The 15,341-nt window shown below is 43.5% G+C and overlaps 1 protein-coding gene across 1 annotated transcript; it reads left to right on the top strand.

Moving 5' to 3' along the window:
• Window positions 1-134: 134 nt before the first annotated feature.
• LOC115052716 (A disintegrin and metalloproteinase with thrombospondin motifs 8) lies at window positions 135-15,278 on the top strand. Its single transcript, XM_029516997.1, has 9 exons — window positions 135-1,049; window positions 3,644-3,883; window positions 8,056-8,188; window positions 8,278-8,445; window positions 9,179-9,471; window positions 11,373-11,559; window positions 12,218-12,390; window positions 12,556-12,731; window positions 13,031-15,278. Exons 1-9 carry the CDS (start codon window positions 309-311, stop codon window positions 13,770-13,772), a joined length of 2,853 nt encoding a protein of 950 aa, XP_029372857.1. The 5' UTR covers window positions 135-308; the 3' UTR covers window positions 13,773-15,278.
• Window positions 15,279-15,341: the final 63 nt, after the last annotated feature.

Genomic DNA, 15,341 nt, shown 5'->3' with positions numbered 1-15,341 from the left:
GGGAGTGTCGACCTATTCTCATTGGACCCGTTTTATTTCTCCTGAAGTGCGAGTGGGAGGAGAATTTCCAATATCAAAAATAAACCCCCTCATGTCCAAGGAAGAGCAGAAAGTATAAATACCACCGATGTGTCCAGACTGCAGCGGTGCTGCTGAGAGCTACAACAGGACTCAGCTTGGCTTTGGGAATTAGAACCGACAGACAGCAGGAGAACTTTGCCTTTTCGTTTCAACAGATCTGACTTTGGTTTTGTTTTGTTTTTTATCTGAGAGGACGCGACACTTTCCGCAGATAAAGGACGTACTGTATGATGAGCCTGCTGCAGAAGATGAGTCCCACCTTGCGCCTCATCTTGTTGTCCATGTGCGTAATGAACGCGGCGCTCCGGGCTCCGTTTGAATCAGAGGATGTTGTACCTGTTCGGTTAAGAGTCGGCGGGCGCTTTTGGAAAAGGAGCGAAGAGCAGCCGAGGTTTGTCCTCAGCGCGTTTGGGAAGGAGCTGACTCTAACCCTGATCCCAGACACCAGCTTCATCGCGCCCTCCTTCACCATCCAGCGCATCAGAGCCAGAGATGTTGGCGCTTTACGCAGCGCCTCAGGTGCCTCAGGATCTGCCCCGGAGGCTGATCTCCGGAGGTTCATGAGCCAGACGGAGGACGGAGAGGGGCATCTGAGGAGCTGCTTTTACTCTGGGAACGTGGACGGCGATCAGAACTCGATTGTGGCGGTCAGTTTGTGCTCCGGCATCTTTGGCTCCTTCATATCGGAGGGCACAGAGTACCTGATCGAGCCCAAACTCGGCGGCAGCCTGGGCCCGGACTCTGCCGAGCAGCTGCATGTCATCAGGAGGAGGACGCTCACCGACAGCCCCGGTGTTCCCTTCCCGCCTGCCCACGCGGCCGAGCAGCACGATGGGGAAAGTTTTACGCACGGCGATGACGCACAGAGGGAACCTCGCCGGAGGCGCTTTGTTTCTGCGCCACGGTTCATAGAGACCCTGGTGGTGGCTGACTCAACCATGACCTACTTCTATGGAGATGAAATAAAGGTCAGACATGAAATCATTGTTTCCTGCACACCTCCTGATTTAGAAACCTAAACACACCTCAGTTTAACTGCCGCATAAACGTCCTGTCTCTTTTTGTCTCCTCTCTTCTTTATTTCCAACATCTCCTTCTGCTGAAGCAAGATTCATAGCCTAGGAAATATCAATTGATAGATTTGTTTTTTCTTTACTGCCTCATAAAAATGTTGATGCAGGGGGCGAATGGGAGGAAACTGTTTTCCCCAGGCTGAGAAAGAGGTCAGGGAACAGAAATGCAAGCAATGCTGAAGCGCATTCCTCCGAACTTGGTCACGATTTGGCATCAAATCTTCAGCATCATCCAGGGAAGGTTCATAAGACCTCCAATGTTTGTCCTGCTCCATCTTATAAATCCACTGAACACGGTCAGTTATACTGAAAACATCCAGTATTTAAATTCTACAGCGTTAACAGAGGGTGGCTGTAAATGGCAGAACTCCCAGAGTCATCCTCCAGAACTAATATCAGTCCTGGTTATAATATTTACTTAAAAAAAGTAGGACAGTCCATGATCTTGCCACCATCTGCAGCAGCCAAGCTCTTGTCTGTTTGTGTTTAAGAAGCTCCTCAGCTGCCAAACACTCAGCCTTAAACCACAGAAAGTCACAGGCAACCAAGTGGACGAAATTTAACAGGTTTATTTAAACGTTCATTCGTGTAAGCCTGCTTTTCTATGAGCATAGATGTTTCTAAGTGGAAAAGTCAACACGTCTCTGTTTGTGTGTGTGCCGCACATGTGGAAAAATCCTTCCAGGAGAGAATGTCATCCGAGGAAAAAAAGCGGTTTCCCAGAGGCAGGTGGATTTTACACTACCCAGCATGGCACAATCCCAACCCCCCTTTAACACACAGATTAGATTAGATTTATGAGCCCACCACTAAAACACAAAACCGAAACAGCTCTGAGGAAACACTGCCCTTCCTTACCTCCCACAACACAAACAACTGCAGGGAACAAAACCATCTTAGGCCAACTCTTCTATCAGCAAGCTTTTTGGCTTAGTTTTTCTGACACTGGTTCCAAGTACAAGAGAGTGTCCAACAAATTTTTGTCATGTAAAATTCATGCAGTCCCAGTGAAGCATGTCGGTGGGGGAGAACTAGGGTTGGTTTGAAACCCTCGAAAACTTTCCTTTGGAGATTCTTTTTCGAGCTGCACTGGAAGCCTCAGAGGTAGAAATGGAGGGAAAATGAAAGAAAAAATGTAATTAGTAACTTTAAAAGTTTTAATTTTATTGACATGTAATAACCAAACACATATTCTTCATTGCAATAACAAAAACATGAAAAATCAAAGTATTTCATCCATATACAACAACACAAAAAATGTGATGACCAAGCAATGCCAAACATCCTCATGTTGCAGTGTAGTGAAGCTACAGCTTCAGTTCAGTCCTTTGAATCATAATTGTTTTATTATAAAGCCATAAAAAAACTACAGGTGAAACACCAAAGTGGTAGATATTTACATTTTGATGGGACGTCTTGCTGTAAAGTCAAAGTGTTTACTCTAGAAATGCCCCCATGTTTATGTTAGCGCCCTCTAGTGAGTGAGATTTGATAAATGTGACCATCGCTGTATTACAGTGCAATGCACATTCTTCACCACTGGGTTCTTTTACCTTTATTTTTACTTTAAATATACGAGGCAAGGCGAGTTTATTTATATAGGGCATTACATACATACAGAGAGAGTAAGAACAGTGACATGCATCACATCAAAGTCCTAAAACCCTAAAATAATGAAACCAATATGCAGCTGTTTGGATACATTTTAAACCTGGATTTGGAAGTATCAACATTTGATGCTGATTTAACTTCCACTGGTAGTTTGTTCACCTTGTTTGCAGCATAAAAGCTAAATGCCTCTTCTCCATGTTTAGTCAGGGCTCTGGTCTGGACCAGCTGACCAGAGTCCACGGATCAGAGAGTCCTGCGAGGTTTATATTGTCCAAGCATATCAAAGATGTATTCTGGTCCCAAACTGTTCTTTGATTTGTAAATTAGTAGCAGGGTTTTAAAATCCATTCTGTGACTGACTGGGAGCAGTGTGAACATTTTGAAAGGGTGCAATATGCTCAGATCTCTATGTTCTGTTTAAAACTGTAGCAGGCATTCTGGATGAGCTGCAGCTGTTTATCTGACTAAATGTTGGATGCCACACAGTTAATTTTAAGTGAAATTACACAATTTAAAAAGTATGAACTTCGCCTGACTAAAGTCATAAAATTGTTCATTTAATTTATGTTTCTAAAAAGAGCTGCTGTGTTGTAGGTTTTGGGTATATCTATATTGTAGCATAAATATTTTATTTAGAGAGTCTGTTGGAGGCAGAAATGTCCAGTTTAGTTAATTTCTTGGCTGCCAAAGAAAACAAGTCTTTACCAAAAAATAAAGTATTATTGACCTCTGACGTGAAGAAAAGTCAGCTTGCCAGTGTAATTGGGTGACCATCACCCATTGGCTTTAACTCCTCCTTCTTTAACTCTTTAAATATCCTGTAAATTGAAGATTGTGGTCATGGGAATGATGTTTATAGATGTCCCATCTCTCCATAGCACTACATCATGACCCTGATGTCCATGGCAGCCCAGCTGTACAAGCACCCCAGCATAAAGAACTCAGTCAACCTGGTGGTGGTGAAGATGTTGGTCGTGGAGGACGAGGACGTCGGCCCGGAGGTGTCCAGCAACGGAGGAGTGGCTCTGAGGAATTTCTGCTCCTGGCAGCAGTTGTTCAATCCACCAAGCCAGAGACATCCAGAGCACTATGACACGGCCATGTTGTTCACCAGAGAGGTGAGGGGGCGAAGCACAGAGCTGGTTTATGGCAGCGGAACGGTTACCTCGGGCTCTGCAGTAAAGCCCAGCATCATCTGCATATAGTGCTGTAAACAAGTGATGTAAAACATTTGTCAGAGTTTGTGCAAAACATCTTGCTTTATATATGTTTTTTTTAATCAGAACTTTCAGTGGTGACTTCAGCTGATTCTTGATACCAGACCATACGCAAAATGACAAAATTTTTAAGTTTTACAAAGACATAGTTGAAATCTCCTTAACCTCCAGTTGAATTTGATGTCATTTTTTTACAAATGTAGAACATCAGTGGCCCGAGACTGGATCTGGGAGGAATCCCACATTCATGACAGGTTTTATTGTGGAATTTTTGCTAAAAGAGAGTGAATATGGGATAACCAGAAACAAAATTCAAATTCGCTGTTATTGTTTCTGTTTGTTGCAACAGTCAATTTAGTTTTGGCAAAACTACTTGTGGAGTCCAAGTGGAAGACACAGAGGAATTGTAAAAAATAATGAAACACTGCTGTCAGCCTGTAAAAGAGAGACAACAGTCACGCTAATCAATCTCCTCTCCGGAGCATGAAGCTATATGTACGATTCAAAATCCTCCCATCCATGAAAGTGTGGTATATTTTGTCCTCCACCTAGAGAGCAATAACGCATCATGGATGAGTCATGAATTAAGCCCCGGTGGATTTTAGTGTCAGGCCAGCTGCAGCACATGCTGTGGTTTAACAGGCATCACACTCAACCACAAAACAATTCCTCAAAGCCAAAAGTTTCATAGCAACACAGGTGAAGTTTTAGAGGTGGTTTGCTGGTGATGTGGGTGGGAGAGATAGGGAAGGTGAAGCCCTTTGCTAGAGGGCCAGCTGATGTCATTGGGAGTGTAGTGACTCAGGAACATGTGTGAGTTTAGATTTTTTTTTTTAATGAGGATGACTGGATAAAGAAAGTGATTTTGGCAATGCAGTAGTTTTACTCTTGTCCAAGCAGGGAGAATATCAAAAAACGTCTTTGTGGAAGATTAGACAGGAAATAAATTCACAAGACTTTAGGGTTTAAACTGTGACTGGTTAGTTCTGCTGCTGTCTTTCATCTGTGCATGTGAGAACACATCAGGCAGGCAACACATTTCTGACTGATCGGAGCTGCAGGGCGATGTTTATAGGCCCATCCTGAACGGCATTAAGATGATAATCTGACCCTGGACAAGGAGAAATCAGATTTTGTCGAGTTATTGTTGACGCTTCATCAGTGCCAGCCTGGTTTGTTTTCTTTTTTTCCATTTCTGCAGAGATAAGCTTTGAAATGTAGAAGGTGGCTAACTTTAATTCCCCCACCAATCAGCACAGACGTGACGAAGCCCCTATAAATGGTCAGGAGTTGAGTGCACGGCCGGGTTACAGTTGAAAATGTATGCCATGAACTCCAGCAGTTGGAAGAGAGGGCTGATGTGAAACTCCAGATCTGTCGCATGTAGTGGAAAAATTTTTGTCATGCATTTTTGTGGTTTTATTCCATGTGTGTGTGTGTTTGTGTCTGTACTATTTGTGGCTTGTGCTTTGACCGACACATCCAACTGTGTGTGTCTGCATACATGAGTGACAGATGCTGTTGTGGAACGTGGTGTACAAACACGCTGGGCTGCGTTCAACTGCCGCTCCAAGTCCAGATGTGTTTTGAATCACAGAGGGCTATGCCTTGTGGGTATTTTTATTTATTTATTTTTTTGGGGGGGGGCTGAAGCGAAGCCACGGACGCGTCCGTCTCCGTCCCACACATCCAAACGTCTTCTCCTCAAATGGGGGAAGATTTCTGGTGGACAACACTATCAATTTTCCCGCACCACAGCTCCGGACTGCTCCGGACACCTGCAGATAATTATTTGCTGTGTTTTACGACGGAAACACTGAGCAAAGTGTTTTTGATTTGTTTCTTTAAAAAGGACAGAAAAACAACTGGACATACAGTAAACATACAGTGAAAGTTCACCCTGATTGATATACCAGTCGCTCACAGCTGCAAAAGCACTTGCTATATTTATTATATGACAGAATGATGTCTTTAACTCTTCAGCAGTCTGCCCTGCCAGACATCTCAGAAGCTAGTGGTCACTGAGCTTCCATTTATTGTTGTTGTTGTTTCTTTGTGCTGCTTCTGCTCAGCAAAGCTCCACTGATGTGATTCCTCTTAACCTGGATTGAGTGATATAATTGGATCCACCAGAAGTCTGGCTTTGTTTGAGTTTCAGTGGAAAGTTTTAGTGCTCCATGACATTAAAGCTGTTTGGCAGCAGCTCAGAAATTAAGAGTGTACGCAGCTCTGGTTCCTGATTCTGAGGGGAAGTCACTGCTGATTATTTAGGCGGCCCTGCAGCAGGTCGGGGTACTTAAAGTCTGATGGTGGGCAGCATCTCATCTTCCCTGGTATGTCCTCACCGCCTCACACTGTCATTTACTACTTATTACTTCAGTACTCTTGTCGATCAGGGCTGAAGGGAAAGTAACGTCTGTTTGTTGGGTCATTTACCTGAAGATGAAGACTTTATCCTGACCACAGCTCCACTCAAATAACACACACCACCTCCTGCTGGCATGTGGTGCTTTGATAAACAAATAAATATTTAACGTTTTTTATGGCATTTGGATCCTATAAACATTTACAATAATCAGCATTAGTTGAAGGCTAATGTGCTAATGAGGTAATGAATAGATTTTACTGTTTATAAACTAAATTGGTTTAGTGCACAGCAAGATGTTATTAAAACTCTTTTCCATGCTGCCGTAGCAGCTTATACATGGAAATTTACACTTAAATATCCAAGTTAGCGGGAAACCTATAAAATTTAGAGGTGAATGTGTTTGTGGCACACACACATCTGTCCAACTAATGTGAAAAGCGAGAATCAATATCAGTTGTATCAATATCAATATCAATCAAGCTTATCAGCGAGAATGAAAAACCTGGCTCTTTAAGTAACAAGAAATGACCTTTGTGTTTCAGGAAATGCAGATTAAAATCCACACAGTTAACTTCAGCAGAAGAAGCATATTTCAAATATCAACTTGTATGAAAATCCTGCCCTTTCCCTGAGATATGCCAATTATCTGCCAGATGTGTTAGCATCACTCTGACAAACTGCATCAACACAGGATTTAATCAGGGTCATTGATCAGACAGGCAGGATCATCAAAAGCGACTGCACGCCTTTTCATACTCTGGAAAATTACAGCCATAACAACATGATAAATTTTCCATCCAAAGCCGTAATTCTGCTCCTCCGTCAGTCACCAACTGAAGCTCCAAACACATCAGACACAGAGAGGCTGGAAATCATTAGCAGCATTCATTGTTGAACAGCCTTTAGCACACAAGGAGCTGTTTTACATTAAAACTTTATTTCAATACAAAACCATCACTGGAGCTAATATCCAGCTCTGCATCCTGAGAGGCGTCAGCGTGCAAATAAGAATTATTGTGTGCAGGTGGGAGTCGTGAGGTATTTTACACTGCAACATCGCCGACAATCAGACGCGTCCTAATTTCAAAGGTCGCATCCTTTGGAGGCAGCATTCAGGCCGACTGGGCTCTCTCGCTTTCAGGACTCATTCATATGCATCTTCGGATGTGTCCTGGGAAACATGAGGCTCCTTCGTGGCAGAACCTATCCCAGGATTCAGTGCACATCTGTAATGAAAAAAACACGGCAGCAGAGCCTGAGGATTGCTCTTTGCTAATGGTGAAAAATCTCCAGTATTTCTGGCCAGTTGTCAAGGAAAAGGGTAGCTTGAAGGAGAAATCCTCACTCGTCCGTCATTGGCCCGTCCTCTGAACGATGCAGCCCTTAAAATTAGGAAACCACGGACCAGATTCCAGTCCAAACTGGACGAAATAATAAACCCAGTGGTATTTCATTTCTGACAGCAATAATGTTTATTTGGAAAACAAATAGTTTTTCTTTACAACAACCTCGATTATTTTCTGTAACTGTAACTTTTAAATAATCTGAAAAGGTTGTATTGTGAATTAAAGGGGCCAGTCCGCTGCTTCTCACTTTTTGAGACATTCTGGCTCGAAAATTGACATGTTTTAATGTGAATGTCAGGCTTTTCAAAGCTTACATCATCTTCAGCTCCATTTTCAGTATTTGTGTGTGTGTGTTTCAGAACATCTGTGGACAGAAGAGCTGTGACACGCTGGGTGTGGCCGATGTTGGCACGATGTGCGACCCCAAGAGAAGCTGCTCGGTTATCGAGGACAGCGGCCTGCAAGCTGCCTACACAGCTGCACACGAGCTGGGTGAGGTCACGCTTCTGGTCATGTGGGTGGGCCGGCCGCAGCAACAATATAAAAACTGTTGTCTGATGTCACGTCCTCCCGTCCTGCAGGTCACGTGTTGAGTATGCCTCATGACGACTCCAAGACCTGCGAGAGGTTGTTTGGGGATCTAGGGGGACATTACCTGATGGCTCCTCTGTTTGTCAGCCTCAATAAGACGGCGCCCTGGTCTCCCTGCAGCGCTCTCTACATCACTGAGTTCTTCGACAACGGGCACGGTAGGAGATATTTCTCATGTGACGACCAGACGTTGGCCTGTGACCGATTTAGAGATGAATAAAACATGCTCTTCTTCTTCGTTTTTTTTTTTTTTTTTCAAACCCTCACCCCTGCCGTTCAAATTGACTTGGTTGGTTACAGAAATCTTCCCACAACCTTTTTTTCCCTTTGTGCTTCCGTCTCTCCCCCGCCGCTCCCTTTTCCCGCCTCATGTCATGCATCTTGTATTGTTTGTATCTGTGCTAGACCTATCAGTGAACCTTCTTTCCCACTGAGTCATACTATGGACTTCTTCCTGTTCTCCACCTCCTCGGCCAAAAGCAACAGCTGGTGTCAGCAAAATATGTTCTTTATCAGTTGGAAAATGTCTCCCAACGAAAACTCATGTGGCTGAGAATGTTCATACCGACCCACAGATGTCATCGACAGCTCCAGACAAGAGCTTATTGACTGTAATAAAGAGTCATTTGTGGAACAATGAAGAGCTTCAGATTTGGAATAGCTGTCAAACATCCAGATTCAGAGCCTGTAAAAGTGCACTGCATTAGTTAAATTTAAATTATTAGTTTTTATAGGCAGGACACAACTTTCCCCGCATAGTTTTCCACTGTTGTCATGCCACACACAAAGAGCAACACTTTTACTATTGTCCCAGCGCTGCCATTGTCAACCTCAGAGTCTCCACAAACCACAATATAATCACTCTCATATGTGGTTGTGTATCAACTGCAGGGGACTGTCTGCTGGACGTCCTGGAGAGCGCCATACCTTTACCCAGAGAGCTTCCAGGCACCAAGTACAGCCTGGACCAGCAGTGCCAGCAGACCTTCGGAGAGGAGTTCATCCACTGCCCCAACACCTCCGACAGTGACGTCTGCAGCCAGCTGTGGTGTCAGGAGGACGGGATGCCTCAGTGCACCACCAAGAACGGCAGTTTGCCCTGGGCCGACGGCACCCCCTGTGGCTCCAACGGGACCTGCCTCCACGGAGCCTGCCTGTCAACCCATGAGGTGATGAAGCCGCTGGTAAGAAAACTAACCGGCTTCAATATGAGAAGAAATAAGAATGAAACTCCTCTTAATGTAACTCTCAGACTCAGGCGTTCAGCTGCTTCGGCCTTGTGAGCTGTTTATGACTTTCGTTCATTGGCCACTTATTGTAATTGTAATATCCCGCACACCCGATCTGGCTTCTGTAATATTCAGCTGCATGACTGAACCAGATTTTTGGCACATATTGAAGGTGCGATACAACTTGAGTTGGAATTTTCACGCTAAAAAAATGTGAACAATGATAACATTTGTTGGCTCTTGTACCAACATGTGCATGCATAGTTAAAACCACAACACTTATGGTTCTAACAACACACAACATTTTACCTTCACACAAAAACAGCAGCTCTTGTTTGATGAGTAGAGCACTTGGAGCACTTTGAGCATATTGAGATTTTGACTATTTTTAATGAATTGTGCAGCTCCAATTTCAGAGCTTATCAGAGACAGCAGGTGTTGTGGCAATGACCAACAGGAGTGAACTAAAATAAAACTGGAAACTGTTTTATCTTTCAACAACAACACGATAACAATGTGAGCAAGAGGATGACAGGGCTCGTGTTCATGTGTTTTTGTTGTTTTTTTTTTGTATTAAACTCTCTCTCTGCGTTTCCACTGATGGTGTTTCCATACTTGGCTATGGGAGAGAGATCATAGTTAAACAAGGAGGTCGTTTTTGGATTTAAAGGGCAGAAACACTGTGACTAAAACTGCAGAGGCCAGAACGAGACTGTGGACTCTGTCAAATCAAATCACATTAGGAATAAATGTAGCTGATGAGCACAACAACCAGGAACTTTTTCAGATTCTTGTGAATGCAAACAAAGTCACCACACAAACTGAACAACCCTGGAACTCCATGTGAATCGTGGCGACCTTGTAAGGATTCTGCAGACTCACTACTATGAACTGCCTTCAGGCTTTGATGAGTCACTTCCTTTGAGGTGCACGCCTACATCAACCTTGAGCAGAACAAACTAATGATGAAACTTGTCAGCAGAGTTCTGTGCCCTAAGCCTGAACATGTTTCATCAAGCCTCAGTCTTCTTAAATTAGCTGTTTGCCCGGCTTTAAAATCTGTAGGTTTGAATTTTCCTCCTCAAAACAATCGGGACTTCATTCCTGCTGAAATAGAGGAATGTGATGGGAAGGGAGTTTTTTATGGTCAAATCTGATCTTTCTCAAAGAAATGAGAAACTTTTGGTACCTGCCCTGTTTGTTTGACCCCACTGAACGTTGCAGTTGAACGTGAATAAGATTTGTTTTATTCACATTATTGACATTTATTTGTATCAGTGCATTGATACAAATCCCCCAAAACAAAAACCTTTCAGATTTTAACCACAGAAGAAGAAGTGAATAAAAAGCTCTGCAGAGTCAAGGCTTTCTTCTAGCTGTGTGCAGTTTTAAGTAGAATTACATGAATGCAGCTTTTTCCTTAAAGAACATTTGCACTCTGTTTTCTTTTACTGATTCTCTTAATAACTTCTCCTGTAATGAATTATGAATTATATTAGCTGCTCCAAACACATAAAACATCTGGAAAAGACACACAAGACAGCAAACACACCCATATCCACTCTGTAAACACACACACACACACACACTTCCAGCATGGCAGGTTCTGCTGGCAGTGAATGACACATGTGGCGGGAACATGGCAGAGGCGCACAGCAGGCGCGTGCCGAACTTCAACACAGATTTGGAGACTTGAGGCTCGGCACGCCAACACGCTGTGCGGCCTCAAACCCAGAAGCCCAGACTGTGGTTTGGACTGCTCAGCTCAGATTGCCTTTGGCACCGAGCTCTAACCAAATACTCCGACTGCTCCTTTTTTCCCCCTCCCTCTCTTTCTCGCTGGTGTTTTACCGCAGGTGGTGGTTGACGGCGGCTGGAGCTCGTGGGGGCCGTGGCAGCAGTGCTCCAGGACGTGTGGGGGTGGGGTGGAGTTCTCCTACAGGGAGTGCACTGAACCTGTGCCCCAGAATGGAGGGAGGTACTGTGAAGGGCAGAGAGTGCAGTACCAGTCCTGCAACACGCAGCCCTGCGACAACAGCGAGGGTGAGAGTCAGAAGTCTGTGGACTGATGGAGACACAATGTGGACGATCATTTCCCTTCACTAACACAACTTCAGTTTGGCCTCTTAGCAGAAATATGTGTGTCAGTGCTGCAACTGCAATTTTACAATTAACTCAAGTAATATTGCACCATTTAAATAAGCACACATTAATATGGTAAAGTCATCATTTTAAGTATTAATATGAGCTAATTTTGATTTTATTTTTAAATCAATTACACAGCAAGGCAGAAATAATAATGACAAAAAATTGTCTAATGTCAACTGTATTCATTAGTCGTCATCATTATGTCTGTGGAATCGTAATTCAAAATCAAAATTTGTAGTTTTATAAAGTATAAATATTCTCTCAACTGAAAATATGAAACTAGTTAATGCAACTTGATTAATTAAATTCACAATTTTATTTGTTGGGATCAGATTTTCTGTTAATACATTTCTGATTAAGTAATTAAGCTTTTTGGCAGGAACACATCCAAAAAATCCAGGAAACTGCAAACTGATAAAGAAATATAACAGATGAATTCATTCATTCATCAAGCTGTTTTTATTTGACTTTGTTAGTTAGACTAAACTTTGAGTTTACTTTGGAGCTTCCTGTCGTCAGATCTGTTTAAGAAAACCTTTTTTCTGACCTACAGGGAAGAGTTTCAGAGAAGAGCAGTGTGAGAAGTACAACAGCCTCCACTACCTGGACTTCAACGGGAACATGAAGCAGTGGATCCCCAAATATGCCGGCGTGTCCCCCAGAGACAGATGTAAGCTGTTCTGCAGGGCCAGAGGCAGCAGCGAGTTCAAGGTGTTTGAATCCAAGGTACGGTATCTGAGACACCAGTGACTCTTTGAACAAAACCGTATGAACTTTGGAGGTCTTTCATGATCAGAATCTGGGAAGACCTTCTAAAAACACTCCTGTGAAAGCTGCTTAAAACATCTAACTGAAATATAGAATCAACACCAACTTGTTGTGTGGTCGCAGGTGATTGATGGGACGACCTGCGGCCCCGACACCACGTCAGTGTGCGTCCAGGGTCAGTGTGTGAAGGCGGGCTGCGACCAGGTGATCGGGTCCAACAAGAGGTTGGATAAATGTGGCATCTGTGGGGGGAGTGGCCTCACCTGTCGGAAGATCACAGGCTCCTACAACAAGGCGAAGTAAGTGCACTTGAAAAATGCACCCTCTGTGCTGCTGTCTGCATTTGATATCATGCAGGAAAACTTTCCTTTTCCTTCCTTCACCTTCCTTCACCTGCCTCTTCCTGATTTGTGTCAGTGCTGAATTTTTGAAGCAACGACACACACACCCAAGCAGAACCAACAAAAGGGTGACACTTTTTAAATCAAACATTGTAAAAAGAATTTAAAAGAGAGTGAACAAACAATGTCACAAAAAATGTATTCTCTTTATAACAATCAATTTCCAACTATAAAAAACTCTTTCTTCTCTCCAACAGTTATGGATACAGTGACATAGTGACGATTCCCGTTGGCGCCACCAACATCGACATCAAGCAGCGAAGCCACAGAGGGATTAAGCATGATGGGAACTACTTGGCCATAAAGAGGGAGAACGGAGGCTACATCCTCAACGGTAACTTTTCTGTGTCCACGGTAGAGCAGGACATCCCTGTCCTGGGCGCCGTGCTCAAGTACAGCGGCTCCTCCACCACTCTGGAGCGGATCCAGAGCTTCAGAGAGCTGAAGGAGGCCGTCACCATCCAGCTGCTGGCCACCGCCGGAGACGCCAACCCGCCGAAGGTTAAATATACCTTCTTCATTCCGAGAGACGTGACCTTCAACAAGTCCAAGGACAGGAAGGGTTCGTCTCTTTCCCCGCACATGATCCACCCCTTCGGTGTGCCGGAGTGGGTCCTGGGCGAGTGGTCCGAGTGCTCCAAGAGCTGCGGGTCTGGATGGTCCCGGAGGAACGTCGAATGCCAAGACAGCAAGGGCTTCCTGTCCAGCCACTGCGACAAAGACCTGAAGCCCGTGGACATCAGGGCCTGCGGGGACGTGCCGTGTCCCATATGGCAGTTGGGGCCTTGGTCCAGCTGCTCGCGAACTTGTGGTCAGGGTGAGCGCCGCCGCAGCGTCTTCTGCATAGACTACACCGGGAAGACCGTCGAGTCGGAGAAGTGTGACCCCGAAAAGATCCCGGAGCCGGTCTACGGAGCCTGTCTCAGCCAGGACTGCTAATGAAGATCAGGACTGCAGTGAACTCATGGATGGATTGCTGAACACAGCCACACTGGGTTCAGGGGCCGAGGGACACAACTACAGACACACAAAAACAATACAAGGAGAGACAAACTAACCACAGAGGGGCACAACATTACTACAAAGAGACAAAATGAGCACAAAGTGGCACAAACTTTGGACAGAGAGACACAACATGTCAAAAAAGAGACACAACATCAATACAAAGAGACAAAGAAAAACCACAAGAGAGACACCAAATGATGACAATGGATGACAACAAAGAGACCAAAAACATCATGACAGGTTTTTTTGTGTGGCTGTGTAGGTCTGTGTCCAGAGACTCACTGTCTCAGAATCTGTCCATGTTACCATCTGGTCACATCGAGTCACATCCAGGGCATTCGCCTGAATTTTGCTTTGTCATCTTTTGTTGACATTTAACAACCACTATTGAAATTTGAAACAATGGAAATCTACCTCATGTGATGTTTGTATAGATGCTACATGAAGGTGCTGTGTGTGCGTTTTCTCCACAATAAGAAGTTTCCTTGTCCTGTTTTTAATAGAAACTAACTTGATGGATGAAGTTTGGTGGGATCTGCGGTTTGTCTTTCTAAGTTAGCTGTCGTTTAGAGCAGGAGTGGAACAACGGCACCAAACCTGCTGTCAAACACCGGCACAGTGTAAATATACCTCCATTCGATCCCCCATAAAGCTTTGATCGAGCCGGTTACCTGTTCGTGAGGTCGGTCCACATGATCGAGGCGTCGGGATTCAAGGCTTGTGGCAATGTGCTTCTGTTTTGATTCTGTTTTGATTTGAACTAAGCACACATACCAAAATGTGATTACGAAGAAGATATCGTGTCTTTATCCTGAAACGTAACATTTTTCAAAGAAGCTAAAACCTTTCACTCACGCTAAACATGACAATATTTTAGAATTGAAAATCTTTAAAAACAAACTACACACGTACAACTACTTGTAATGATTAGAATTTGAGTTTTCAGTTTAGATAGTGACCGGTCGTTCCTGACCAAAAGTTTGATTTTAGCTTTTTACCATATCAGAGCACTATGATCCAGTTGAGAAGAATCGCAGTACAAATAATTTGCAATGCAACAAATTCTTTGGAGGTGTTGTTACTAAGTTAACTTATTAGCATACTATCTATCGTGTATATGAAAAATAACATTGATTTATTCATTTTCAGACTTTTATTTGTTAATGCATCTTATGCAAACCCTCACAGTTGTTTTCAAACTCTGTTATGTATATTTGATTTCTTCATTCCTGTTGTTAATTTACATTATATTATAAAACAAAAGAGATCAAGTATTAGGCCTATATCCCTTCAGTGAAGGACCATGCTATTTTATTATTACAGCTTCCTTTTTAAGCTATTTATTTTTGTAAAGTTTTTACCTTGGACATGTAATTGAAATGGCAAATGCTGCTGTGTTTGAGATTTTTTTGTCATAAAAATCGTCAAATAAACACATTTATGTCAACAGGTGTTTTTTTTATGATGAACATCAGCATCTCATCAGACAAATGAACCCAAAGT

This window comes from Echeneis naucrates, chromosome 13 (assembly GCF_900963305.1).
Source record: "Echeneis naucrates chromosome 13, fEcheNa1.1, whole genome shotgun sequence".
Lineage (NCBI taxonomy): Eukaryota > Metazoa > Chordata > Actinopteri > Carangiformes > Echeneidae > Echeneis > Echeneis naucrates.
The sequence above is the reverse complement of the archived record's forward strand: the minus strand, read 5'-3'. Positions and strand labels throughout refer to the sequence as shown.

Coding starts and splice junctions, on each gene's coding strand:
- LOC115052716 (XM_029516997.1), top strand. CDS start 309: ATGATGAGCCTGCTGCAGAAGATGAGTCCCACCTTGCGCCTCATCTTG. Junction 8,446..9,178: donor GTTCTTCGACAACGGGCACG/GTAGGAGATATT, acceptor TATCAACTGCAG/GGGACTGTCTGCTGGACGTC. Junction 11,560..12,217: donor GCCCTGCGACAACAGCGAGG/GTGAGAGTCAGA, acceptor TCTGACCTACAG/GGAAGAGTTTCAGAGAAGAG.